We start from the raw sequence: 24,331 nt of genomic DNA on the forward strand, positions 1-24,331 counted from the left end.
GCTTATGTATATCTATGTGTGAATCCTTACTGTAGCATATATTAAATGGATAGAATATGTTTTGGGGGGGGGGCAATGTCAATCAAGTTTAGCGACAGTTCAGACTGCAGTTGATAGGCTGCCACCCAGGTTATAAAGTAGTTTTGCTTATCAACTTGATCACTGAGAGCTGACATAACCATGGATTGTTTATTTTACCAGAGTACCTACATTTTGCCATTGTTTTTGCTTTGTGACAGGCTAAATGCCTACATTGAAGAGGAAGTACAGAGAAGGTTACGGAAGCTAAATCTCTTGAACGGAGGCAACAACATCAAGTTGTCTCTGTCTTCTGAATCTTTGAAGGTAAGGGCCCGACAAATCTGGTTGAATTTTAAATGGTTTCTTGGTGGTTCAAAATGTCAGATTTTTTTGTTTTTTTGTGATTTTGTGGTTTTGTGACATGGTTAAAAGGCAGCTGGTGTCACGTAACGTGGCTTTCAGCAACTTATTCACTTGATCTAAAGATGCACAGATTAATCACTCAATTACTCTGTTTTGAATCTGTCAGGCATCGTCTGTCAACAGGGATTCCATGTTTAATATTTTGAGGTTTGTAAGGTAGTATGTAGGGGTGAAAGGGGTGGTGCAGTGATTTACATGATGGGTCCGTAAACTGAACTGTATTCAACCCCTGATGAAAACAAGCTTCCATCCAGCTAAAGCGTCACTGAGCAAGACTCTTGGTCCTTACCAGCTCCAGGAAGGCCGTTCTGCTATTTTGATGAGGGTGGTTAAAGCCACAAATCAAATTGTTTTCGGGACCCTAAAAAGGCTTGAGCCAGCCCTGCATTTATGAGTTGGATATTCACAGAATATCAATTGTCTTAAATATGCCAGATAGATTTAAAGTATCAAAAGGGACATTTGTTTACAAGTAAATCATAAATCAACAAGATTCTAGTTTTAATATAGTACCAAAACATAGCACATGGAAAGGGGCTGTAGAAATGGCAGTTTAAAAGTGAGATTTTTGCTAATGGAGATGTCATAATCTTGGGCACCATTGTGGCCAGTGGGTAAAAGTAAACTGAGTTTGTTTCCTGTGGATAATTGATATTTAGTTCTTCAACTCTGCAGGAGGAAGAAGGAGTAAGCGACTCTGACTCTGTTAAATTAACAGATGAGGTAAGCCATGGTTGCAACAGTTGGGAAAATATACAATGGAACCCTCACTGTGATCTATGATCTGCATGCCTTTCCAGATTATGCTTAATAAGAGACTATCATATTTCAACCAATCACTTGAACTATTTCCTCTTTTTTTTTCTATATCTGTTCTTGTGTATGATAAAAAACACAAATCCTGATTTCCCCCCCCCCCTTCCGAATGTCTGCCAGTTTTTCAGGGGAAAATTTGCTTTGTGATTTTTCAAATTTAGTTTGTGAGAGGGGATGTACTGTGTTCATGCTGTAGTCATCTGATGGTAAGATTTACTTTTTTTTTTCTTTTTAGGATGAAGAGAAACTGCAAAACAACTTTAATCCAAGAAAATTGAAATATGAGGTAAGACTGGAATTTAATGTTGTTTTTTGACAGACACCACCACTTAGATTATTATGATCTTTTGAACTATCACAAGGGAATCAGTCTCGTTCAGCTTTTACAGTGGCACTGCTACGGCTTCCATGGATCAGAATGCTCCAGTCATAAGTGTTTGATAAGAAAAACTGAAGGAAATTCCTGAATCTTCAGGGTTGTCAACCTGTCAGATTGAGAGTTAAAAATTGGAAGTTTTGTGCACAAGCACAGGAATACATTGACATTCAGCCACTTGTTTTTCTTTTCCCCTTGGTGTTATATAGACCATAATCATTAAAATGACCAAATCTTGTGGTTAGATGATTATTATTATAGATGCACACAGTCTGAGATTGCAAGTCTCAGATAGCATCTTTAAAATCTATCAGCGTGGTAACCCTGAACCACAAAGTATTAATACAACTGCACCTTGTGCCCTTATGACATTATTTCTTTGCATTCATGACTTATATTGGGAAGTTCCAAGGGAGGAAAACCTGCTCAAATCTTGCACAACAGCATGACTGAAAATTGATGCATGCAGGGTAACTAAACACAAAGCACTGTGAAATAATAAAAATATTTAAATATCTAACTATCCTGTTTTCAAACAACATTTAAGATCTGGCTCAAATAGTATTTGAGTAAGCTTGACTGACTATGTATAATCTTTGTATATTTATTAATTGTTGTACTCAGGTATCCTAATTTGCATGTGGAATCTCTTTGCACTGCTAACCGTCCTTTCAATCACTGATTTCTACACCTGGTGATGGAGGAACATAATTCTTAATGGGGTCGATTATCAACTATAATTCAAAGTCTTCATCGCTTACTTGAAGTCATAGTCATGGAATCCCCCATTACCTTGTGCACACAGAAAGCCTCAAAGTTGTGGCCTGGCTTCCTGCATACCCCACCAAATGAACAGGAAGCCACTTCCAAAGATCTAGAGGCGAGCAGTGTCTTCAACCTGCATGGACAAGACAAACAAGAGATGAACAGCAAAAACTTGTTTACAGTTCAGAGAGGGATATACACTGATAGTGAAAAAACCACGTTGTGGCCTGAAGGAATGAGTTTGCATCAGGGAGAGGGGGACTTTGCCCACAGCGAGCTTGGTAATTGTCACATTGGAAGTAAAGAGTTTGGTCCCATATTTCCAAATGTCAAGAGCAGATCTGACATCAACGATAATGTCACTGGTGAAAGAAGAATGGATTTTAGCTTCTGTTGTTCCGAAGAAAATAATTGTGTTGAAAACTGTTCTTCATACACCCCTAACAAGTTGGTGGCTTATCATTATTCCAAGGGAGAGGTCAAAGGTCATACTTGTGACCCCTTGGCCATGAAAGATATGGAACTTTGCAGTAATCAACCATCCAAACATTCTCAGATTTCTGTCAATGGCCGCTGTTGTATAAACCAGATGACCAACAAATCCATAAATGATCACATAAATCAAAACCACGACAGTCCAAAGAATGATGAATGCATGGATGAACTGCAAGCCAAACAGAGTTCCGTCCGTAAATTCTTTACAGGAAAGCTGACTGATGCATACAGAGATGCTGGTAGACAACTGCAGAGAACACAAAATATTCTAGGAAAATTCGGAGCAAGTGAAATTAAAGTCTCCTTGTCTCATTTCTTCACCATGGTGACCAAAGAGATTCCTTTATTCCAGCGAATGCAGCTTCTGCCAACTCCAGACTTTTGTCTTCAAGAAAACAAAGTTAGTTTAGTTGATCTGTCCAAGGATCACTGCTTTAGACCTCTTCAAAACAGTGGCATGTTTGCACTGTCTGGTATCTCAGGATTGCCTGAGGGCTCTGTGTCCTCTTACAAAAATGGAAACCTTGAAATATTTTTTCAGAGGCTGGTGCAGCTGCCAAAACCACTCTCTGAACTAGAATCTGGCTCTTCCCAGAAATTACTAGACTTTTTGGAAACAAATGTGCCGCAAATGCAATGCAAGAAGCTTTTGAGTGTCTACTGGCTTAGAATTGCTAATTGGGAGCAGCCCATCCCACAACCAGGGTGCTTGATTTTATCAGAAATGGACTTGTGCGTAGTCTCCACTGCACTAGATCTAGGGAATGGAAAGCAAACCTTGTCTGTTTTTGACCATATTTGTCTGTCAGAGGTCAGAGAGATCCAAGTGAGCTTAGCTGGGCAGCATGTCCGGCTCATTGGATCCACTGAGAATGCAATCCTAGCAGTCTTCACTCATAGCAAAGAGCTCACCCAGGAGTTCTGCAAAGCCTTGCTTAAAGCTATTGCTCCCAATAATAATTCCCAAGGCAGCAGGGAAAACCCCCTGCTCTGTGAAGACCTTATGAGCCTGTCTCTGAACTGGACAGCGAATGTCCCAGAAAAAGTCCTGGATGATGGTCTTCGGCTCACCTCCCGATTTAAGAGGGTCCTTGCAGACCTGCTGTACATTGTCCATGGGAACATGGATGGGCCTGACAGACCATCACTAGCAAACATTTGCCCACTTCTTTACACCAGTGTCAAGATGGAGAACTCCACCAGTAAGGATCAAGGCACCATCTTCCAGTTTCTGCTGACCGACACTCATGTTGCTCTCCTACAGGAAGATGGGGTGTTCCACCCTGTCCCGCGGGGCTCAAGCCTGATTCCCACCCATCCCCAATTTCAGAGAGTCAAGCTCCGCAAGCGTTCAGACATCCGCTGCTTACTTATGAGACAGAGCAAGAACTGCTTGGTGGTAGATATTGTGTTCACCGTTCACAAAGTTCAGTTTGTAAAGAAGATGGAGTCTAGAAGAGGTTCCGTAGAAGTTCCATCCACCTGCAATAACAGTCAACTTAGTGATTCCTGGAAGTTATCTTTTGGTTGTACCCCAGAGGTGGTGTTCTTAATGCATCATTTGTGTAGCTGATTAATGACCGGGGACTTGATTTCATCCAAATAATTTGCTACTTTGCGAGTACGCAACTTGTTAAACTTTTTTTACAAGTTGTCAAGCTGGCAATAACGGCAATGGGGAAAATGTGCTTTGTGACACTATATCTGAATATGTGAATAATATGTGATAAATATAAAGTGTGATGTGGATTAAAAAGGCCACAATGGCTCTATTTCGTTGGAGTTATGTGTATAGAAAATGCTAAACTTTCTTTTAGTATGTAGCTTTTAACTACTTATTGAATATAATTCAGCACTTCACAAAAATTGAGCCTAATTTTGTAAACTACTCATAGACTAGTTATATATAGTGAAATAAGGGAAATATGGGTTATGTATCACTGCATGTAGTTGTCACCACTGATATTGATGTTAAATGAAATGTATCACATTTTCTCTTCATGTGAAGACTGTTTTGAATCAGTTGGTCTGTTTTCTCTTGTCATGTTGTCCTGTTTGCCTTTGTGTTCTCATGTGAATGGTCTTGCGCAGTTTTTGATAAAAAAGGGAGAGTGATAGTGTCATGTATTTGCAGTTTGGCTGTTTCTGTTTTGCAATTGCACTTGATTAAAATCAAATAAATTTGATTTGTGATGGTGCACTAATGAACATAAGTTATTCTTGTGGAAAGATTTGGTGTAATTGCAAAGAAAATATGCAGTGTGTTTGAATAAAGGATATAAATTGTTTTATAAGTTGTATGACAAATTATCTTGATAAACTGATCATGAATTATTTAAACAGAAAAATAATTTAAGATTGTGCTTTGAATGGAACTTTGTTCAATTTAATTCAGCAATAAGTGAATCACTCAAAACATTTTGCTAAATTCAGTTACTAGCAGTAATTCTTGACAATTATTTATGCTTCCTTCTTCACATCTTTCTCCTTCCTTCCTCCTCTGCATTTTTCTGTTTTGTTTTGTTTTTCTCATCTGGATTATTTAATCAGCAGCGACTGTTTTCTGGTCTGCTTGGGACTAGTCCTGACAACGTGAGGGATCCTGTTAAAATAAGCATTCCTCGCTATGTTCTCCGAGGCCAGGGGAAGGACGAGCACTTTGAGTTTGAGGTGAAGGTGAGTTCTCACAGTCTGAGGATGTGTGGTTTGTCATTCATGATTTGATGGTTAAACTCCTAGTATTCTTTGACCCCATACCTGGTCTTATGTAGTCTGTATCTTGATAGATTATCTGGAGAAGGAAAAATCATATCACATTGTTTGCATGCCTGCTATTCATGTGCCCTTGTCTGCATTGCGCCAGGATCTCATTCTAGGCCCACTATCCAGAAGGAATGAGTGGGTTGGAATGCACAAAGTCTCTGTTGTCATCAAAAATAATGGTCAAAAGAAATGGTAACACATTTCTGTCACAGGCTCATTATAGGAGAGTTGTTTTCCACAATTGTTTTTGCAATAGCTGTGACTATTTCCATAGTGACTCATTTACTGTTATGGGAGAGATTTGGGCCAATTTAACTGCTGGCTGCTCAGATGAGGTTTCTACTCACTAGAGTACGGCATCTTCTTACCAATATGTGCAATTTGTATGGATCTCTTTGACACCTGACTGATTTTTGCCTTAGAGCAATACAATATAATGTGAGTCAGCGCTCCCCCCCCCAGGTGGTTTAGAAGTTTCAGTCACATCCTTACTGGTCTGTTACCTTTGTCATTTCAGTATGGCTTTTGTCATCAAAATGCGCTAATTGAAACACAAATTGATGCATCCACACTTGACAGTTAAATGCAATCTATTTGGTTAGATCTGTTTAGATTTCCTATAGGGAGAAAAAGTTATGGTTGCCCCCTTGTGGTAGTGTTCCAACCTCAGCGTTAAATGGCAAATCTCCACAAAGGGTTTTATAAAAAAATATTTTAGGCTACATCGAAATATTAAGGCTGCAGTGCCACTCAGATATGATTTGAGTCAACTTTTATTGATTCTGATTATATTTGTGCAGTTACAGACAAAATAAACATTTTACAACAATTTGATTTTTATTTTTTTTTGTACTTCCTAGTTCATCACTGTATACATCCTCAAAACCCTGCCTGTATGGATTTCTAGTCATTTTTGGGTCAGTCATTGGTCAATCAATGCAGAAATGAATGAAGACTCTTCTCCGGTAGGAAAGCAATCATTACAGGGTGTAGGTTTTCATATTCCTTCCCTATTCCCATGTAACACTGATATTAGTAGCCTTCAAAATGGTGGTGGGTGTATTAGATATTTAACTCCTTTTCTTTGATAAAATTGTAGTTATGGTGGTAGGGAGCTTACATAGCTTTTGTTTTGTTACTCCATACAACTGCAGTGTGCGCTAAAAGGATTTGGATCTAATAATGCAGCTAGTACTGGTGGGAGTATGTAGTCCTTCAAACATTCACTGATGCAGACTGGATGCTTTAGTATGCAAAACATTGCATTTGTTAACAGCTCTTCTCTGTATTGTCTACATGCCTGCCTCATGCCTATGCCTAAGCGACTGCCAGTTGTGCTCTGTTTGTTTGCAACGGAATACTGCAGCCATGATATTGATCATTTATTTGGATATTTAGCAAGGCATCGTATGGGATCATTGTCCAAGACACGTTGGAAGCTGTGCATTCCTTACTGTAAAGGCAACCATCAAATTTGGTGGAACGGGGGATGAGTATGGATGTGGTTATGTGTTTCTGTTGCATGCGTTTTCAGGTGTCTGATGGCATCTAGACTATTCAGAGTTTCAAACACAATTTGAGCCACCTCATGAGGTGGCCTGGTTGACCACACTTGTCAGTTAATGAAACGTGGCATGATTGAATGCCTGAGAATATGTTGAAATGTCAAGTGTGAGTGAGGCCTCTGACCCCATTACTTTGTGGGTTGTGTTTTCCCAGATGACTTATCTGGTTCAATACCACGTGTAAAAGGGTCCTTATTCTTTTTTTTCTTTTTCTTTTTTTGAATCCATGTGTGGTAGGATGTGGACTGAATGTTGTTAACAGCTGGAGAGGGCAATGAGCAGTACAGCTGTTTAACAAGGTGCACATGCATTTAATTGAAAGCTCTCTCAATCTGTCTATACTTGTCTATTGAATCTGTCTACAGAAACTGGAAGAGGGGGACCAAACCCAGACTATCAGGCTGATAGAAAAAAATCGAGGCTGTATTAGCACCTAATTCTTTACTTCATTGCACATACGATATTTAGACATTTGAGTGGTGTTATCTAATAGAAGTGGTGGTCTGGGGTCGTACTACAATGATGCCAAGGATATACTCTTATTTCCAGATATGTTTGTCTTCTCCCAGCCATTCCCAGCTGCCTACAGGAGAGTCAGGTTTGTAGGTCAAAGTTAATAGATACTTTGCATTGTATGAGAGATGATACTGAAATAACATCTGGGAGTACTAGACCCCCCCCCCAGATCTGGGTATAATTAATTTCTTGTAAGTGATTCTGGGCTTTTTTTATTCCAAAGGAATCAATTAAAAAGGGATTTGTTGTCTCTGAACCAGTTTTGAAGAAATTTAAGAGGAATAGATGCAATGACATGAGTAAATCTTGATAGAACATTCATTTTCAATATTTCTGCTCTACCCTATAAAGACGGTGGTAAGGCTATCCATCTGTTGATGTCATCCTTAATGGACTGGAGGATGCCAGGACCATTAAGGCTAAAGATTTTAGTAATAGGAGATATGATGTTTATTCCAAAATACTTCATTCCATTTGTTTCCAAATAGAATGGGGTGTCCATTAGATCAGATTTGAATGTGTGAGTTAAGTAGGATTGCCTTATTGTTCCAATTGATCTGGTATCCAGGAAAAACTGCCAAATAAATTAACCAAATAAAGAACTGCAGGAATAGAGGATGCTTGCTTGCTTGCTTAAGGTGAGCAAAATATAATCAGCATACATATTCAATTTAAAATTGTGTCCATGGAAGTTGACACCATGTATGTCAACACTAGAGCAGGCTGCACATGCTAATAGTTTGAGGGCGACAGTAAAGATTAGGGGGCTGACTGGACAACCCTATCTGATGCCTCATTGTAGAGGGAAGGGTTTTGAGACTAATCCATTAGTTCTAACAGTGGAAAATAGGGCACTATAAATAGCTTTTGCCCAGTTAGCGAATTTGGGATCAAATTTTTTGAATGAATAAAATAAATTTCTGGATGTGATACTTGACCATAAAATCTGCTGGAAACATCATATAAGATTCGTGAGAACAAAAATGGCAAGGAGCATTGGAGTTCTGGGAAAGGCAAAGCACATTCTGGATCATAAAGCATTGTACATTCTGTATTGTTCACTTGTATTGCCATATTTGAATTACGGTGTGGAGGTATGAGAGAACAATTACAAAAAGCAACCTACTACAAAAAGAGCAATAAGGATAGTAAACAATGTAGGCTATAGGGAACACATCTGTTTTTAAATTCACAGGCTATGAAGTTCATGGACCTGGTAGAATTTAAGACTGCACAAATGTTGAACAAAGCAAGATATAATCTACTTCCTGGCAACATACTACAACAAACTGTTCGCAGATAGAGGGGGGGTTCAATTTAAGAGGAACATTGAATTTTAAGAAACAATGTGTTCGTACCACTCACAAAAGTATGTGTATTTCAGATTGTGGTGTAAGTTTGTAGAATGGTATAGATGAAGAACTCAAGGAAAGCACAAGTTTAAATCAATTCAAAAAGAGGTACAAAAAATTGTTTTAAAGCCGTACAAGGATGAGGAGGTTTTGCTCCTCTCATGACTGTGATACTCATGGTGGAGCTGTTATTGTTTTTGGGAAATCATTGTTATTCTTTTCTTTGTTTTTTGTTTTTGTTGTTTTATTGCTTTTATTGTTTTGTTTTTTATTGATTCATTCTGAGAATGGATATTGAGACTGACATACTACTCTGATGTGTGAAAAAATAAGTTTATTATTTAGGTTTATTAATTGAGCATTAGAGAGAGAGCAGGAAATTACAAGTAGTAACTTCTTCCTGCTCCTTTTCAAACATATATTTGTTGGGATTCCCTATTGAGAATTCTTGCTGAATTCTTCTCATTTTATTTTTAACACTTGTTTTTTTTTAATTATTATTCTTGGTCATTATTTCATTTATTTTGCATGTTCAAAAAAAACATTTGATTTGATTTAAATAGGGCCATTCCATCTGGTTAAAGGCTTTTTCAGCATCTATGAAGCTGCAATGACTGGAACCTTACTGGAACTAGTTTCTAACATAATCTGAAAAACCTCCGCATATTATTTGAGGACAGATGACCTGGGATGAAGCCTACTTGGTCTAGATTCGCTATAGATGGAACTATCTTCTCCAAACGGAGTGCCAGGCTCTTAGCCAGGATCTCATAATCACAATTTAACAAACTTAAAGGATGGTGATTACCCATCAGAACTGGATCTTTACCTGGTTTTGGTGACGAAGATATAATGGCCCTGTACATAGAGGGGGCATGGATTCAGATTCCAATATTTCATTAAATAACAACAGTAAATATGGAGAAAGCTGCTCTTTAAAACACTTGTAGAATTTAATTCCCAGGCCATCATCCTCTGGAGTTTTCCCTGAAGCCATCTTCATGACTGTAATTATGTCAATCTCAGCCTGTGTAACAGGGGCACCAAGCACATCCCTGTTGTTGAACTGACTCTAGGAAGGCTGAAGCCTTCACAGAAACAGTCCAATCCAGCTTCATTTGCATTATTTACTGTACCATATAGTTTGGAGTTGTAATTTTTTAAAAAGATTGATTAATTATAACCACATCACATTGTAACGTACCATTCTTGTCTTTAATTCCTGGTATTGTCTATTTTCTATCTGTTTTAATCTATGAGTTAGCATCCTACTTGCCTTGTTCCCAGTTTCAAAATACAATCTATGCAAACGGAAAAGAGCAAATGCTGTCTCCTCATGTATAAGCCTCTGCAAGTGTGCCCTAGTGGTGAGGAGTGAGTTCCTCAGATCGAAGTTGGATGGGTCCAGCATGCGCTGCTTCTCTAATCTCTTGAGTTTAATGTTTAATTGTGATTTTAACTTACCACGCTTTTTTTTTCTCTGCTGAAGAGAAGCTGATAAACCAGCCCCTGCAGGTAGCCTCAAAGGCCTCCCATACTGTGGCCACACACATTACAGAATCTAAATTTAACCCAAAAAATTCCAAAATTTGATTTCTTATGAGGAAGATAAATTTTTCATTTTTAAGAAGCCATGTATTGAGTCGCTACTGCCTAGATTTGCAGGGATTGGCCAAAGAGAAAAATTTGACAGACTACAGTATGGTCACTTGCAAGAATGCTATTCATCTTGATCTCGAGAACATTTTGAACCAAGTTTGAAGACATCATAATGCAATCTATTCTGGAGTAAGAGTTGTGCACCCCAGAATAAAAAGAGTACTCTTGTGCATCTGGGTTGACTAAGCACCACACATCTGTTACAGCAAGCTGAGATATTGGAACTCCCTCAAGGCTACTGATATGTTTGTTTGAGGCCAGGAGGCGACTAGACCGATCCAATGCTGGGTCACATACAGATTGAAAATCACCACCTATAATAAGAAGTCCTTCCATGGACTGAGATATCATTGGGCACAGAGAGGCAAAGAACTTAGATTGTTGCATATTTGGAGCATACAACCTCACTAGTGTCAGCTTTTCATTTTGTAACCTGCCTGAAACAATTGCATATCTTCCATCATGGTCCTAGTGTACACTGGAGAGTTTAAAAGGCATATTTTTTAGAAATTTGGATACTAACACCTCCGCTTCCCTTATAAACGGGAGAATACCTGTCCCACCCAGCTGTCTTAGCTTTTATGATTCTGTAGAGTTCAGATGGGTTTCCTGCAACATGGCATTATCAAAATTAGGATATTTTAAATACACAAATATCATGTATATCTTTTTATTGGCTTTTGAATGGCATTTACATTCAGGCTAACCAAAGTAATTCTGTTCAATCGTGTGTCCGTCCAATAAGAACCAGATCTTATGGATCTAACATTGCCTACCATCTAACATAAAAAGAATTTAACATTGCCTACATTAAATGTTGATAGTACAGTGAGCCCCTGAGGAGCACCCCGGCACAGGGCACTCACCAGCCCCACAAGTAATCGCTGAGGCCGATGCGAGACAGGTGACAAGGCGCCTCCCAGGGCACATGATCATCCCAGAGCCTGCTGCAGGAGTAGGCATATGAGAATGAGCTTGGAGAGACTGTCACCCTTGCATCAGGGAAGGGGGGAGGGATAAACACTATTTCACAAAGGGTAAACTAAGTTGAAAAAGAAAGACAGAAACTTAAACACAACAGCCAACTGGCCTAATCTGGCCACAAAAAAAAACAAAACTGGGATAGAAATTCCCATATCCGCAATGATGCGGTGAAAATCAGTCTATATACATAATTAGAAAAGAAGAGCAAGCATAAGTAAAGGCACAAGTAAAAGTTATTTTCAATATCCAACCTGTGGCAGTATGTTAGGTGCTCTGTAACACTGTGGAAACAACCTTCTCCAAGTCAGCCAGAAAAACTTTGGGAGGTGCTTTTTCAGGTCCTTTTCTGTATCCTTGGGCGAGGTGTAGGTGAGCTTCTCCCCATTCTTTGACATTATCAAATAATTATGTAACACTGGCCTTTTTGTCCTCTCTCTTACTAGATCACCGTCAGTGATGAAACATGGACAGTGTTCAGACGGTATAGCCGCTTTCGGGAACTGCACAAGAGCCTTAAGTTGAAATACCCAGAGGTGAAACATCTTAATCCAAGGGGAATGTTAATTTGTAGTCCTCTAGTTACCCTAAAAAAATGGGTTGGTAGCAATTTTAGCTAGCGTAGATGAGGTAGCTTGCTGCTTTTGGGACCTATTGGTTAAAATGTAAAAAAAAATCCAATTCCCAATTTTTTTAGTCATGTAAAGCTGTGTGACGGAATATTTTAATGGTAAAATATTATCATTGCTATTAGTGTTAAAAATATCCCCCAAGCCCCGATGAAAAAAACAAAACTTTGTTGCATAAATTTGATGATTTGCCTATTTGTTGATTGGTGAGCACATCCCATGCTTTTCCGCTTCACCAGTACACATGAAGTGACGTATTTGGCATATTGATAGACTAGTGTTCATCTAATGTGTATGTTTTCTTTACGCTATTTGAATTGAAATTGATTACTTTGATTTTGTCATACACCAATGCAAAAATATAAGAAGTCACAGCGTCAGAAGCCATGATCCACAATTGTTTTCTTATTCAAGCAAATTGAAACAGAATTTTGGGAATCACAGTCAACTGATACACTTCATCTACCACCATTGAATGAAAATTCACTAATGCAGCTTTGATAATACAGAAAGGGTTTCTTCATATTGTGAAAAGTACCTGTTGAAAGAATTTAACATTGCTTACATTAAAATGTTCCAATGGATCCATCTAGGAGCATGCTCATTTGGAATGAGTTTATAACTTGCTGAAACTGTCGTCTTTGCCTATATTTCAGCTGGCAGCTCTGGAGTTCCCACCCAAGAAACTCTTTGGGAACCGAGATGAGAGGATGGTGGCCGAGCGACGGAATCACCTGGAGGTAAGACATGTTTATATGGCGAGCTTTAGTTTAGTTCAAAATGGAAATATTCGTTTTGTCTGTGGGACCAAAAAATCCCCAAGGGTTTAAAGTTTATTCCCAGTAATAATTGGCAATTAATGCAACAGCAGGCAACTTTTTTGGGGGGGGGGACCCCCCTTTTCTCCCCAATTGTACCCGGCCAATTACCTCACTCTTTCGAGCTGTCCCAGTCACTGCTCCACCCCCTCTGTCGATCCAGGGAGGGCTGCAGACTACCGCATGCCTCCTCCGATACACGTGGAGTCGCCAGCCACTTCTTTTCACCTGACAGTGAGGAGTTTCAGCTGGGGGACGTAGTGCGTGGGCGGATCACGCTATTCCCCCCAGTTCCCCCTTCCCCCCAAACAGGCGCCCCGACTGACCAGAAGAGGCACTAGTGCAGCGACTAGGACACATACCCACATCCGGCTTCCCACCTGCAGACACGGCCAATTGTATCTGTAGGGATGCCCGACTAAGCCGGAGGTAACACGGGGATTCGAACTGGCAATCCCCGTGTTGGTAGGCAATGGAATAGACCGCTACGCTACCCGAACACCTCAGTAGGCAACTTTTTTGCTTTAACTTATCATTATGATATAAATATTGATTGCACAGTGTAGTAGCTATATAATAATGACACCATCAGCATTTAGATTGGTTCCCTATAAGCCCCGCTTTTAAGGAACCAAATTCTGTCTGCCACTGGGTATGATCCCACGGGGAAATTAAGGTTCGGTTTATGGCACTAAGGAAATGCGTCAACTATTGTGCAACCACAATAGGAAATGGATAGTACTTTTGTTTTCCCTGTTAGCGATCACACTGTAAATTTTACAAGTTAAGTTTACTTTAAAAAAAAAATAGGAAATCGATTGCCTTGGGAAAAGTAAGTAAATGGACTTAATTGTGTCAAGTTCATTTCACATAAAATCATTTCACATAACTTCACACAATTAAGTTAATTTACTTACTTTTCCCAAGGTAATTGGTTTCCTAACTTTTTTTAAGTAAACGTTACTTGTTAGAATTTACAGTGCAGTAGCTATACCCAGTAGTGGAAATGGCAGCCAGTGGAACAACCAAAGTGACAGTGGAAACTCTACACGGCAAGAGAAAAATAACCCTGTTAATGGAGGAGGTAAAGAGGGAGAGTGATAGGAACAGAGGTCAAACAAGAGTGAACCTCGGATAGGCATTCATTTGGGCATTTAGCAAGCGTTGTATCGAACTCTATTTCCCCATCGAGATATGTTTCCCCTTATAGCCAGACGAAAGCATTTGCATGGAAACAGGTTAGCTATCAGTTACGATTAGGTTAAGGTAAGCATTCGTTTAAGCTTAGGGTTTGGTTGAAGTTAGGTTAAGGTTACACTGAGGTTAGGTTAAGGGTAATCAAGTGTCCCGGTGTTGTATCGAACTTTGGCTAGGGGGAAACTAATCTCGATGGGGAAACGGTTCCATAAAACACCCAGGTCTTCAGAGGGTTCCAAACCGACATTCAGTTAGCATTCCTTCTACTGAATCAGTAAGTAACAACTTATTCATACTACTGGATGTTTTGCTCTGCCTTTATAATAGCACTGAGATCAGGGTTTCTAGTTCAATTTGGGATTCTTACCGTTGTTTCTTGCTTTGGACAGTAGCCAGGCTGCTAATAAATGGAAAGCGATCCGGTTGTCTTTCCGACAGTGGCACAAACAATAAAAACAGTTGGAAACACTAGGGGGGGTAACGTTGAAAAGTTGTCTACAGCCACTTTAATCACCAACAAGTTTCAAACTGATGAAAGTTTAAGTATAGTATTCCTTCTAAAATCATTGGCAAAACCAAATGAGAATTGTGCCTTGTGGTTCACACCAGTTTTGACTATCAGTCACATTGATCTTTCTAGGGGGATAGGAAAAGGTACTCAACCAAGAAGATGGGTCAAATTAGTGAGGCTAAACCAGACATAAGCCAACTATGTGCCATGGAGTGCTTAGTATGCAGGTTTTCCTTTAAGACAGTCACTACACCAGTTGATATCACTTATCAATACACCTCCAACCAAAGAGGACCAGGTAATCAGTGAAATCATTTAGTTTAGTTACTGGTTACAGAAAACCTTCAGACTGTCAGCATGGCACGTCTTTGCCTTTGCCTGGGTTAAACAGTAATGGCAACCAAACTGAAGCCACCCAAGCTCTAACCACCTCTGCTACTAGCACAGATTTTTTTTTCCATTTTATACCAGATGCAAATTTTGCTCTGCTTCTGTGGCACTTTGTCGATTTTGGTCTGAATACAAGAGCTTAGCAAAGATGCATTCACTTCTGTTCTGCAACACCTGTAAAGGTAGGTTTGGCTGTTGCTTTTTTAGTCACTTCCCTGGTGACATCTATATTTAGACCATCACTGCTGTAATTTTGTACTTAAAAAATGAGTGTGTATCGTTGCTGCGGAGCTGACATTTGGCAACAAGGTTAAATGAACAAATGCATGCAACAATTCAGTGAATGCAGGTGGTCACTTATCAATAACAGCTTATAAAATTCAGTCGCTTTCTCCCATGTGATGCTGGTTATTGGTATCAAATTAAAACAAAACCTTTGTTCAGTTATAGTCTCACATGATCGGAGTGGTCTCGAAACGTTGATCATTAGGCTTCTTGATAGGAGATTTGCAATGCACAATAAGGAAGTCTAGTGACCCCCTTGTGTGATTAAAACTGGTAATACTTATCAGCAGCATTCTTATCACACTTGTTTATGAAAACAGACTGACTGCTTGTTATTCCTTCTACTCTCAGCGGTACCTGAAGAACTTCTTCAAGGTGATGGTGTCTACCTGCTCTGCCTCTCCTCTCAAAGTAGACGGCGATGACGGCCTGCAACTCTCCAAACACGCAATCTGTGAGTTCTCACCCTTCTTCAAGAAGGGCGTCTTCGACTACAGCAGCCATGGCACTGGCTGACTCCTCCCAGTGCCAGACACTGATGACCACTGGCTGACTCCTCCCAGTGTCAGACACTGACGACCCTAATGAGCATAGTCATTAGAAACAAACATTTGATGCCTTACCAAGGGCGGGTCCTGTTGGATCCCTCTGAGCAGATCAGAAGAAGGGGGGTGGGGGGTGGATGGGAATTAATGGGCCAGTTTCCTCTTCCACCTTACTTGTCCAAGAGAAGTTTGAACAACCAATCAAGAAAAAACCTAAAATGTTCTACAACATTCTAGATTGTTTTGGAAGAATGGATGGAATGGATTCATATTTTAATCCATCATGCGCTATTAAGCTTAGTCCATATGTTAAAAGTGTTTTGTGGCGGTATGCAGGTCATAACTGATAAAACCTTGGTAGTAAAGCACTGCTGTGTGTGAGGTTTTCTTCTCTTGGGAATTATGGTTAATAAACGGAATTACATCCCGCCTGCACCCCCCCCCCCAAAAAAAAGAAAAAAGAATAACCTTTTTACTAGTCAGTCTTTGGATAACTAATACAACATTCATTCCTGCTGGAAAAGTGGTTATGTCTTGGTAGGATCAAAGCGCCTTTGTTGACAAGGCAGAAAATTCAACGACATTAAACATTGATATGCAGGTAAACAGCTGGAACGCAACTTTTGTCTGGTGAAGGCTTTTGATGATAGGATGGGTGAAGCATGGCTCTTGCTTCTATGGTTAGGGGTTCAAATGTCTTCACACATAACACTCCAGATAATACCATCCACTAAATGGCCAATGTCCTGTGATGTGGGTTACTCAGTTGGGCAGTGTTTGAACAGTTACTTTCCAGGACCACTTTGATTTGGGGGTCCTACCCTCAATAATTTCCCAGTATACTATTTCATTGTGTTTGTATGACTCTGCCAAAGTCCGAGAGCTATACTTTTTTTCGCACACTAGATTGTTACTATTTTTGATAACACTACAACACTAGCTGTTTGGTCAAAATAGCAATAACACCCTAAGAACATTCTTTACAGAATACGCGTATCGATTTTAATTATGGATACGACAGTGATACGAAAGGCACTGCAGAATGCTGTCAGCAGCACTGAAGTAGGCCTACCCATAATCACAGTGAAGTGTTTTAAGTGTAATATCGCTTTTGTTAAAGCAGCTGCCAACATATGTTTTCTGTCTGAAAAAGTTTCTCCTGATTAGCGGACCTGCATAAACTGGAAAAACCCTGTGAAAACGAAGACTGTTAACTAGCTTCAGGGTTACAGTGTGAAGTAGCTTAGCACACATTAACGCACAGCTCACAGCTATAATGGAATTGTCCACTTAGCATTAAATGCGTCTTTGCTGAAAAATTCTCGCTGATATGTTATCCATTATGGGTTTTATTGCTTGGCACTACAGTCCAAGGACAGTCTTCATTAAACTGGGAGTAGCTGAGAGGGTGGCGGTGCAATGTTTTCACAGTAGCGCAGCATTCATTGCAATATTGTATTTGCTGTTTGAGAGCCGTTTAATTACTAGAAGCCGTTGCAGTGACGCGTAGTGTCACCGATTTTCTTGAATCAAACAGCTACACCTCCGGTCTTCCAACTTCAGATGAGTTATGAGCTTTAATTTTAGAGCTTATCAATAAGTGCTAGCACTTGAGAATCAGGTTTATATTATGCTGTAGGACAGCGTGCCAGGAATGAGAATGAATTTTGAATTTGCCTGCGCGCAAACGCAATTCTGATTTTGACCGAGTTTCAAGTTTCATTTTACCTTTAGGCATTACTGCAGTTGTCCGCCTAATTGCTACTCTCATGAAGCCATATTCTAGATTCTAGGCCTGTACATAGATTCTAAGTTGGAGTGTTAATGGGCATACTTTTCTATACGTTATGCTGGTATAAATGCAATGTATAAACTATTGACATTGAATGTCATAAAGGGATTGTATATTTTGACTAGTCTGGACTTTTTTTTTCCCCCAGGGGATTATCACCTATTTGTGGGATTTTTTTTCCCTATGTAAAGAAGAACATCCTATCTTGTTTTCTGTATTTTCACATAGTTTCAAGCAGATCGGAAAAAGAAACGGTAGATTTTAGAACTGAACCGTTTCAACATTAAACAATGTCTTAAACAAGAACTCGGTGATTCAAGCATTGAAACAAGTGTTTTTCATCACAGACATCCTTTTTCTGTTTTCATGTCATATCAAACCACTTACCTATACAAGAAATGCCAACTTGCAGAGTCTACTGTTGTGTCGAAGTTACTGTAACTGATGCGTTTATGGACTCAATAAAAGATTCAACTTCTGTAGTGTTTCGTTTTTGTAAAACCACCGACAAGATGTTAGAGGCAGGTTTCCCATTTGTGTAGTTTTTGCTTTTCTTAAATTGTTTACTTTTTATAGCATCAGTGGACCCAGAAATGTATGAACCTGATACAGTCTGTTTACCACTGATACGCTGTATAATTAGTGGGCCATAGGCACCATATTGTCTTTGCTATTGTTATTGTGCTTCATCTTCTTCTTCCTCCTCCACTTTCAGCTCAGTTCTCACCAGGTTACCATAGTGGGCATTTACAGATGGATCAATGACAGCTTAAGTGGCGCTTTAGACAGGGAAGACATTTTATGGTCTCAAAAAACTTTCAAGGCCACCGTGTGACTGAAGCACTCAAAGTTTTTTACACATATGCAGTAGGTCGTACTGAACAAATTTACTCGTGCAACCCATAAAGTCCATCGTAATGGGTTTACTGCCATTTTTTATTTTATTAAAAAAAAAAATCAAAGTTGAAAGTTGGTCCAATTTCAACTCCGAAATTGTTGGTTGTGTCTATGAGCTGCAAAGGAAAATTTGATATCTTTAAAGATATTAGTGAACAAGAAAAAAAAGTGTGGCCTAAAAAAACTAACTGTGATAGCTTGCTTGATTGTTATGGAACTGTTATGATTGTTAACAGATGATCAGGGATGTTGGCTAAGCATCTGTGCAAAAGCATTACAATATATTCCAGTAGGGGGCACTAAAAATGCCAGAAATATATACATTTCATAAATGGATTGAACAAATTTTATGAAATTTGTTAAACATACTATGGGGCCATGTATTATTTAAAATCCAAAATTTGGTGAAATTTTCTGGTGGGCGTGGCCTGTGACATTTCAGCCTATAACAGCTTGTGATTAGATGACCACTACAAAACTTGCCAAGTTCATCAGACGACCTATTTAGAACATTTGTATTTAGTTTTGTACCAGCAGATCAAAGTATGGGGAAATAGCTGAGATATGAGCCAAACAAATGGCCTGCAGCACAATAAAGAGTACATCTATCTTCAATAGAATACAGTTTTTGGTAACACTTTAGAATGGGGAACATAAAAAAGCTTAATTACTAGTGAATTAGTAATGATCAAGATGTCACTTTAGTATGGGGAACATATTCTAAGTAACAAAAACTTAATTTACAGTAATTTAACACTATTAACCTTTGTAGTTTTGTGTTTTGTTATGTAAGAACAGACCATATTCATTAAGTGTTAGTAAGGGAGAATAACTCTTCTTGTGGTACTACCACCTTATAAAGTCCATACTAAGCAAAGCATATTGAGATGGTACTACTAATAAGCAATAATTCTGAGGTTATAGCAGGAAAACTCATAGTTAATGGCTTACTGGTTGTAAAATAAGGCCATGCAGAATAAGGCATTAAGGAGTATGTAATAATGACCAATTAAGAGCCAATACGTTGCTAATTTGCATGCTAATAAGCACCTAATTAATGGTGACTACGTTCCCCATACTAAAGTGTTACAAGTCAACCATTGAAAAAAATCAGGAACTCCATTTGATTTTGTGAATACTTACCTTGGCATGTACAAACCCCAATTCCAATGAAGTTGGGATGTTGTGTAAAACGTGAAAAAAAACAGAATACATTTGATTTGCAAATCCTTTTCGACCTATATTCAATTGAATACACTAAAAAGACAAGATATTTAATGTTCAAACTGATAACCTTTATTGTTTTTTGCAAATATTCACTCATTTTGAATTTGATGCCTGCAACACGTTCCAAAGAAGCTGGGACAGGGGCAACAAAAGACTGGGAAAGTTGAGGAATGCTCAAAAAACACCTGTTTGGAACATTCCACAGGTGAACAGGTTAATTGGAAACAGTGGTGGATCTAGAGATTTTTTCCTGGGGTGGCAAAGGGTTGGTAAGACTGTGTCCCAGAGGTGGCAGCTGCCACCCCTTGCCACCCTGTAGATCCGCGCCTGTGAGGGGGGGGGTTCTAAATCGGCGACTTCTGTTTGAGATGAGTTTGGTGCGGGTCTCATTGACCTTCACCATGCATGTACATAAAATATACTTTAAAAACATATCTGATTTATAAATGGGGTGGCAAGACTGTTTCCCAGAGGTGGCAGCTGCCACCCCTTGCCACCCCGTAGATCCGCCCCTGATTGGAAACAGGTGAGTGTCATGATTGGGTATAAAAGGAGCATCTCCGAAAGGCTCAGTCGTTCACAAGCAAGGATGGGGCGAGGTTCACCACTTTGTGAACAACTGCGTGAGCAAATAGTCCAACAGTTTAAGAACAACGTTTCTCAACATACAATTGCAAGGAATTTAGGGATTTCATCATCTACAGTCCATAACATCATCAAAAGATTCAGAGAATTCGGAGAAATCTCTGCACCTAAGCGGCAAGGCCGAAAACCAACACTGAATGCCTGTGACCTTCGACCCCTCAGGCGGCACTGCATTAAAAACCGACATCATCCTGTAAAGGACATTACCACGTGGGCTCAGGAACACTGGGGAAAACCATCGTCAGTTAACACAGTTCGTCGCTACATCTACAAGTGCAAGTTAAAACTCTACCATGCAAAGTGAAAGCCATATATCAACAACACCCAAAACGCCACCAGCTTCTCTAGACCTGAGCTCATCTGAGATGGACTGACGCAAAGTAGAAAAGTGTGCTGTGGTCTGACGAGTCCACATTTCAAATAGTTTTTTGGAAATCATGGACGTCGTGTCCTCTGGGCTAAAGAGGAAAAGGACCATCCAGATTGTTATCAGCGCAAAGTTCAAAAGCCAGCATCTGTGAAGGTGTGTGTGGGGGGGTGTTAGTGCCCATGGCATCATGGGTAGCTTGCACATCTGTGAAGGCACCATTAATGCTGAAAGGTACATACAGGTTTTGGCGCAACATATGCTGCCACCGAAGCGACGTCTTTTTCAGGGACGGCCCTGCTTATTTCAGCAAGACAATGCCAAGCCACATTCTGCACGTGTTACAACAGCGGGGCTTCGTAGTAAAAGAGTGCGGGTACTGGACTGGTCTACCTGCAGTCCAGACCTGTCTCCCATTGAAAATGTGTGGCGCATTATGAAGCGCAAAATACGACAATGGAGACCCCGGACTGTTGAGCAACTGAAGTCGTACATCAAGCAAGAATGGGAAAGAATTCCACCTACAAAGCTTCAACAATTAGTGTCCTCAGTTCCCAAACGCTTATTGAGTGTTGTTAAAAGGAAAGGGGACGTAACACAGTGGTGAACATGCCCCTGTCCCAGCTTTTTTTAAACGTGTTGCAGGCATCAAATTCAAAATGAGTGAATATTTGCAAAAAAAACAATCAAGTTTATCAGTTTGAACATTAAATATCGTCTTTGTAGTGTATTCAATTGAATATAGGTCGAAAAGGATTTGCAAATCAAATGTATTCTGTTTTTTTTTCACGTTTTACACAACGTCCCAACTTGATTGGAATTGGGGTTTGTAGATCAACTGCATACCATTCTATAATGAAAGCTTTTGTAGAGCCGAAGGAACGGAGAAGACCGTAGGTTCACACTTTAGCCGTGTAGGCAACTTTCTTTAATCCACGGTAAATCAGCGAGACAAACAAAACCCACAGCTCGACTGAGCGGAGGTGGCAAGAATAACCAGAAAACTGGCTGGACAACCATAACTTAACCCTGCGTTAACCTGCCAGGGCAACCATGACTTAACCCTTAGTTCCTGGGTTGAATTCTGTCCCCAATACGTGTCCACCACATGAGCCCCCCCAGAATTCGCCCTAGTAATCGAAGTCAGGCAGGCGCGGGTGGACGACAGGCCGTCCGCGGCGGCTCCGGATAACAGGGGCCGGAGTGTCTGTGGGAGGCATTGACGCGGGCCTGTGGAGGTCGGCCTGAGGAGCAGAAGAGGCAGCTCGGGCCTCCACGGGGGGAGGAGGCGGAGCCGGGGGACGACCGCGACGAGGAGGTTGGGCTAACTCCAATGGCTGCGTCAAGTCCAGGTGTGCGGGTTTAACTCGGTCCACTGAAACATGCTCGGCCGTGCCCCCAAAATCCACCACCAGGTGCTTAGTTCCCCGTTCCAGGACGCGGAAGGGGCCGTCATAAGGGGGTTGCAGAGGGGGGCGGTGTGCGTCGTGACGGATGAACACGTAGTCCGCTGACTGCAGACCTGGGGGCACCTGGGACACCGGAGCGCCGTGTTGGGCGGTAGGGACGGGTGTGAAAGCTCTGACCCCGTCCAGCAAGGAGGCTCGTTGGTCCACAGCTGACCAGGGACGCGTTGCATTGGGCATGAAATCGCCTGGGACTCGCAGCGGCGTGCCGTACACCAGCTCCGCAGAGGAGGCTTGTAGGTCTTCCTTCGGGGCGGTCCGCAGGCCCAGCATGACCCATGGGAGCTTGTCAACCCAGTTGCAGTCCTTGAGAGTAGCCCGAAGCGCAGCCTTCATGGACCGGTGGAAGCGCTCACATAGGCCGTTCGCCTGAGGGTGGTAGGCGGTAGTGCGATGAAGCTTGACGCCCAGAGCCTCACCCACAGCATTCCATAGCTCTGAGGTAAACTGTGGCCCACGGTCAGATGAAAGGTCGGAAGGCGTACCGAAACGTGAGACCCACGACCCAATAAAAGCCCGGGCCACATCAGCAGACGTCGTGGATGCCAGGGGAACAGCTTCAGGCCAGCGCGTAGTCCTGTCCACCACAGTGAAGAGGTAGGTGAACCCATGGGAGGGGGGTAGGGGACCAACCAGGTCGACGTGGACATGGTCAAATCGTCTCTCCGGCACTGCGAAGCGTTCCAGGGGCGCCTTAATGTGGCGGTGTATCTTAGCCCGCTGACAGGCAACACACGAGTCGGCCCACGCTTTCACGTCTCTCTTAAGTCCCTCCCACACAAACTTAGCAGAGGTCAGGCGCACGGATGGCTTACCGCCTGGATGAGAGAGGCCGTGCACAGCTTCAAATACGGGGCGTCTCCAGTTGTGCGGGACGATGGGCCTGGGCTGTCCTGTGGAGACGTCACACAGGAGGGTGACACCTGTGTCGCTGAAAGGAACGTCCTGCAGGCGGAGCCCCGTGTCGGAGGCCCGGAGACGGAGGATGCTCGGGTCCGTGGCCTGGTCCGCAGCCATCTGTGCATAGTCAAGGCCTAGGTGGACCGCTCCAATCACTGCCCTAGACAGGCAGTCAGCTACCTGGTTAGACTTACCAGCGACGTGCTGGATGTCGGTAGTGAATTCCGAAATGTAGGAGAGTTGTCGCTGCTGGCGAGCGGACCATGGCTCGGCCGTCTTGGACATGGCAAACGTGAGGGGCTTGTGGTCCACGTATGCAGTAAACTCGCGGCCCTCTAGCAGGAAACGGAAATGCCGGACGGCGAGCCAGAGACCGAGGAGTTCCCTGTCAAAAGTACTATACTTGCGCTCTCGGGGTGTAAGCTGGCGACTGAAAAAGGCCAAAGGCTGCCAAGCCCCCCCCACCCACTGTTCGTGAACCGCACCAACAGCATAGTCCGATGCATCCGTGGTTATGGAAATAGGTGCTGTAGGTGAAGGATGCGCTAGCAGGGTAGCCTGGGAGAGCGCAGCTTTAGTCTCGGTGAACGCACGGTCCCGCTCTGCTGTCCAGTCGACCGCCTGGTTGGGGGACATGCCTTTCAGCGCCTCGTACAGTGGCCGGATGATAAAGGCGGCTCGAGGAATGAAGCGGTGGTAGAATGTCACCATCCCGATGAACTCCCTGAGCGCACGAGCTGTTTGGGGGCGCGGAAAGGCCGCCACCGCTTCCACCTTTGAGGGCAGGGGGACTGCCCCGTCCCCAGTGATGCGGTGCCCGAGGAAATCAATGGCTGTCAGCCCGAACCGGCACTTCGCCGGGTTGACGATCAGCCCATGCTGGCTGAGGCGTGTGAAGAGGGCATGAAGATGGGACAGGTGTTCTTCCTC

General features: G+C 41.7%; 1 protein-coding gene across 1 annotated transcript in view; it reads left to right on the forward strand.

Moving 5' to 3' along the window:
- The window catches only part of kif16ba (kinesin family member 16Ba), a 59,238-nt gene extending 43,026 nt beyond the window's left edge, over window positions 1-16,212 (forward strand). The window contains exons 22-28 of the mRNA XM_056280053.1: window positions 240-345; window positions 1,120-1,167; window positions 1,496-1,546; window positions 5,447-5,572; window positions 12,179-12,268; window positions 13,018-13,101; window positions 15,914-16,212. Coding sequence (XP_056136028.1) covers window positions 240-345; window positions 1,120-1,167; window positions 1,496-1,546; window positions 5,447-5,572; window positions 12,179-12,268; window positions 13,018-13,101; window positions 15,914-16,078 — 670 coding nt within the window. The 3' untranslated portion in view covers window positions 16,079-16,212. The remainder of the gene's footprint in view (window positions 1-239; window positions 346-1,119; window positions 1,168-1,495; window positions 1,547-5,446; window positions 5,573-12,178; window positions 12,269-13,017; window positions 13,102-15,913) is intronic.
- The last annotated feature ends 8,119 nt before the right edge of the window (window positions 16,213-24,331 follow it).

Source organism: Lampris incognitus, chromosome 5 (assembly GCF_029633865.1).
Source record: "Lampris incognitus isolate fLamInc1 chromosome 5, fLamInc1.hap2, whole genome shotgun sequence".
In the NCBI taxonomy this organism is placed as follows: domain Eukaryota; kingdom Metazoa; phylum Chordata; class Actinopteri; order Lampriformes; family Lampridae; genus Lampris; species Lampris incognitus.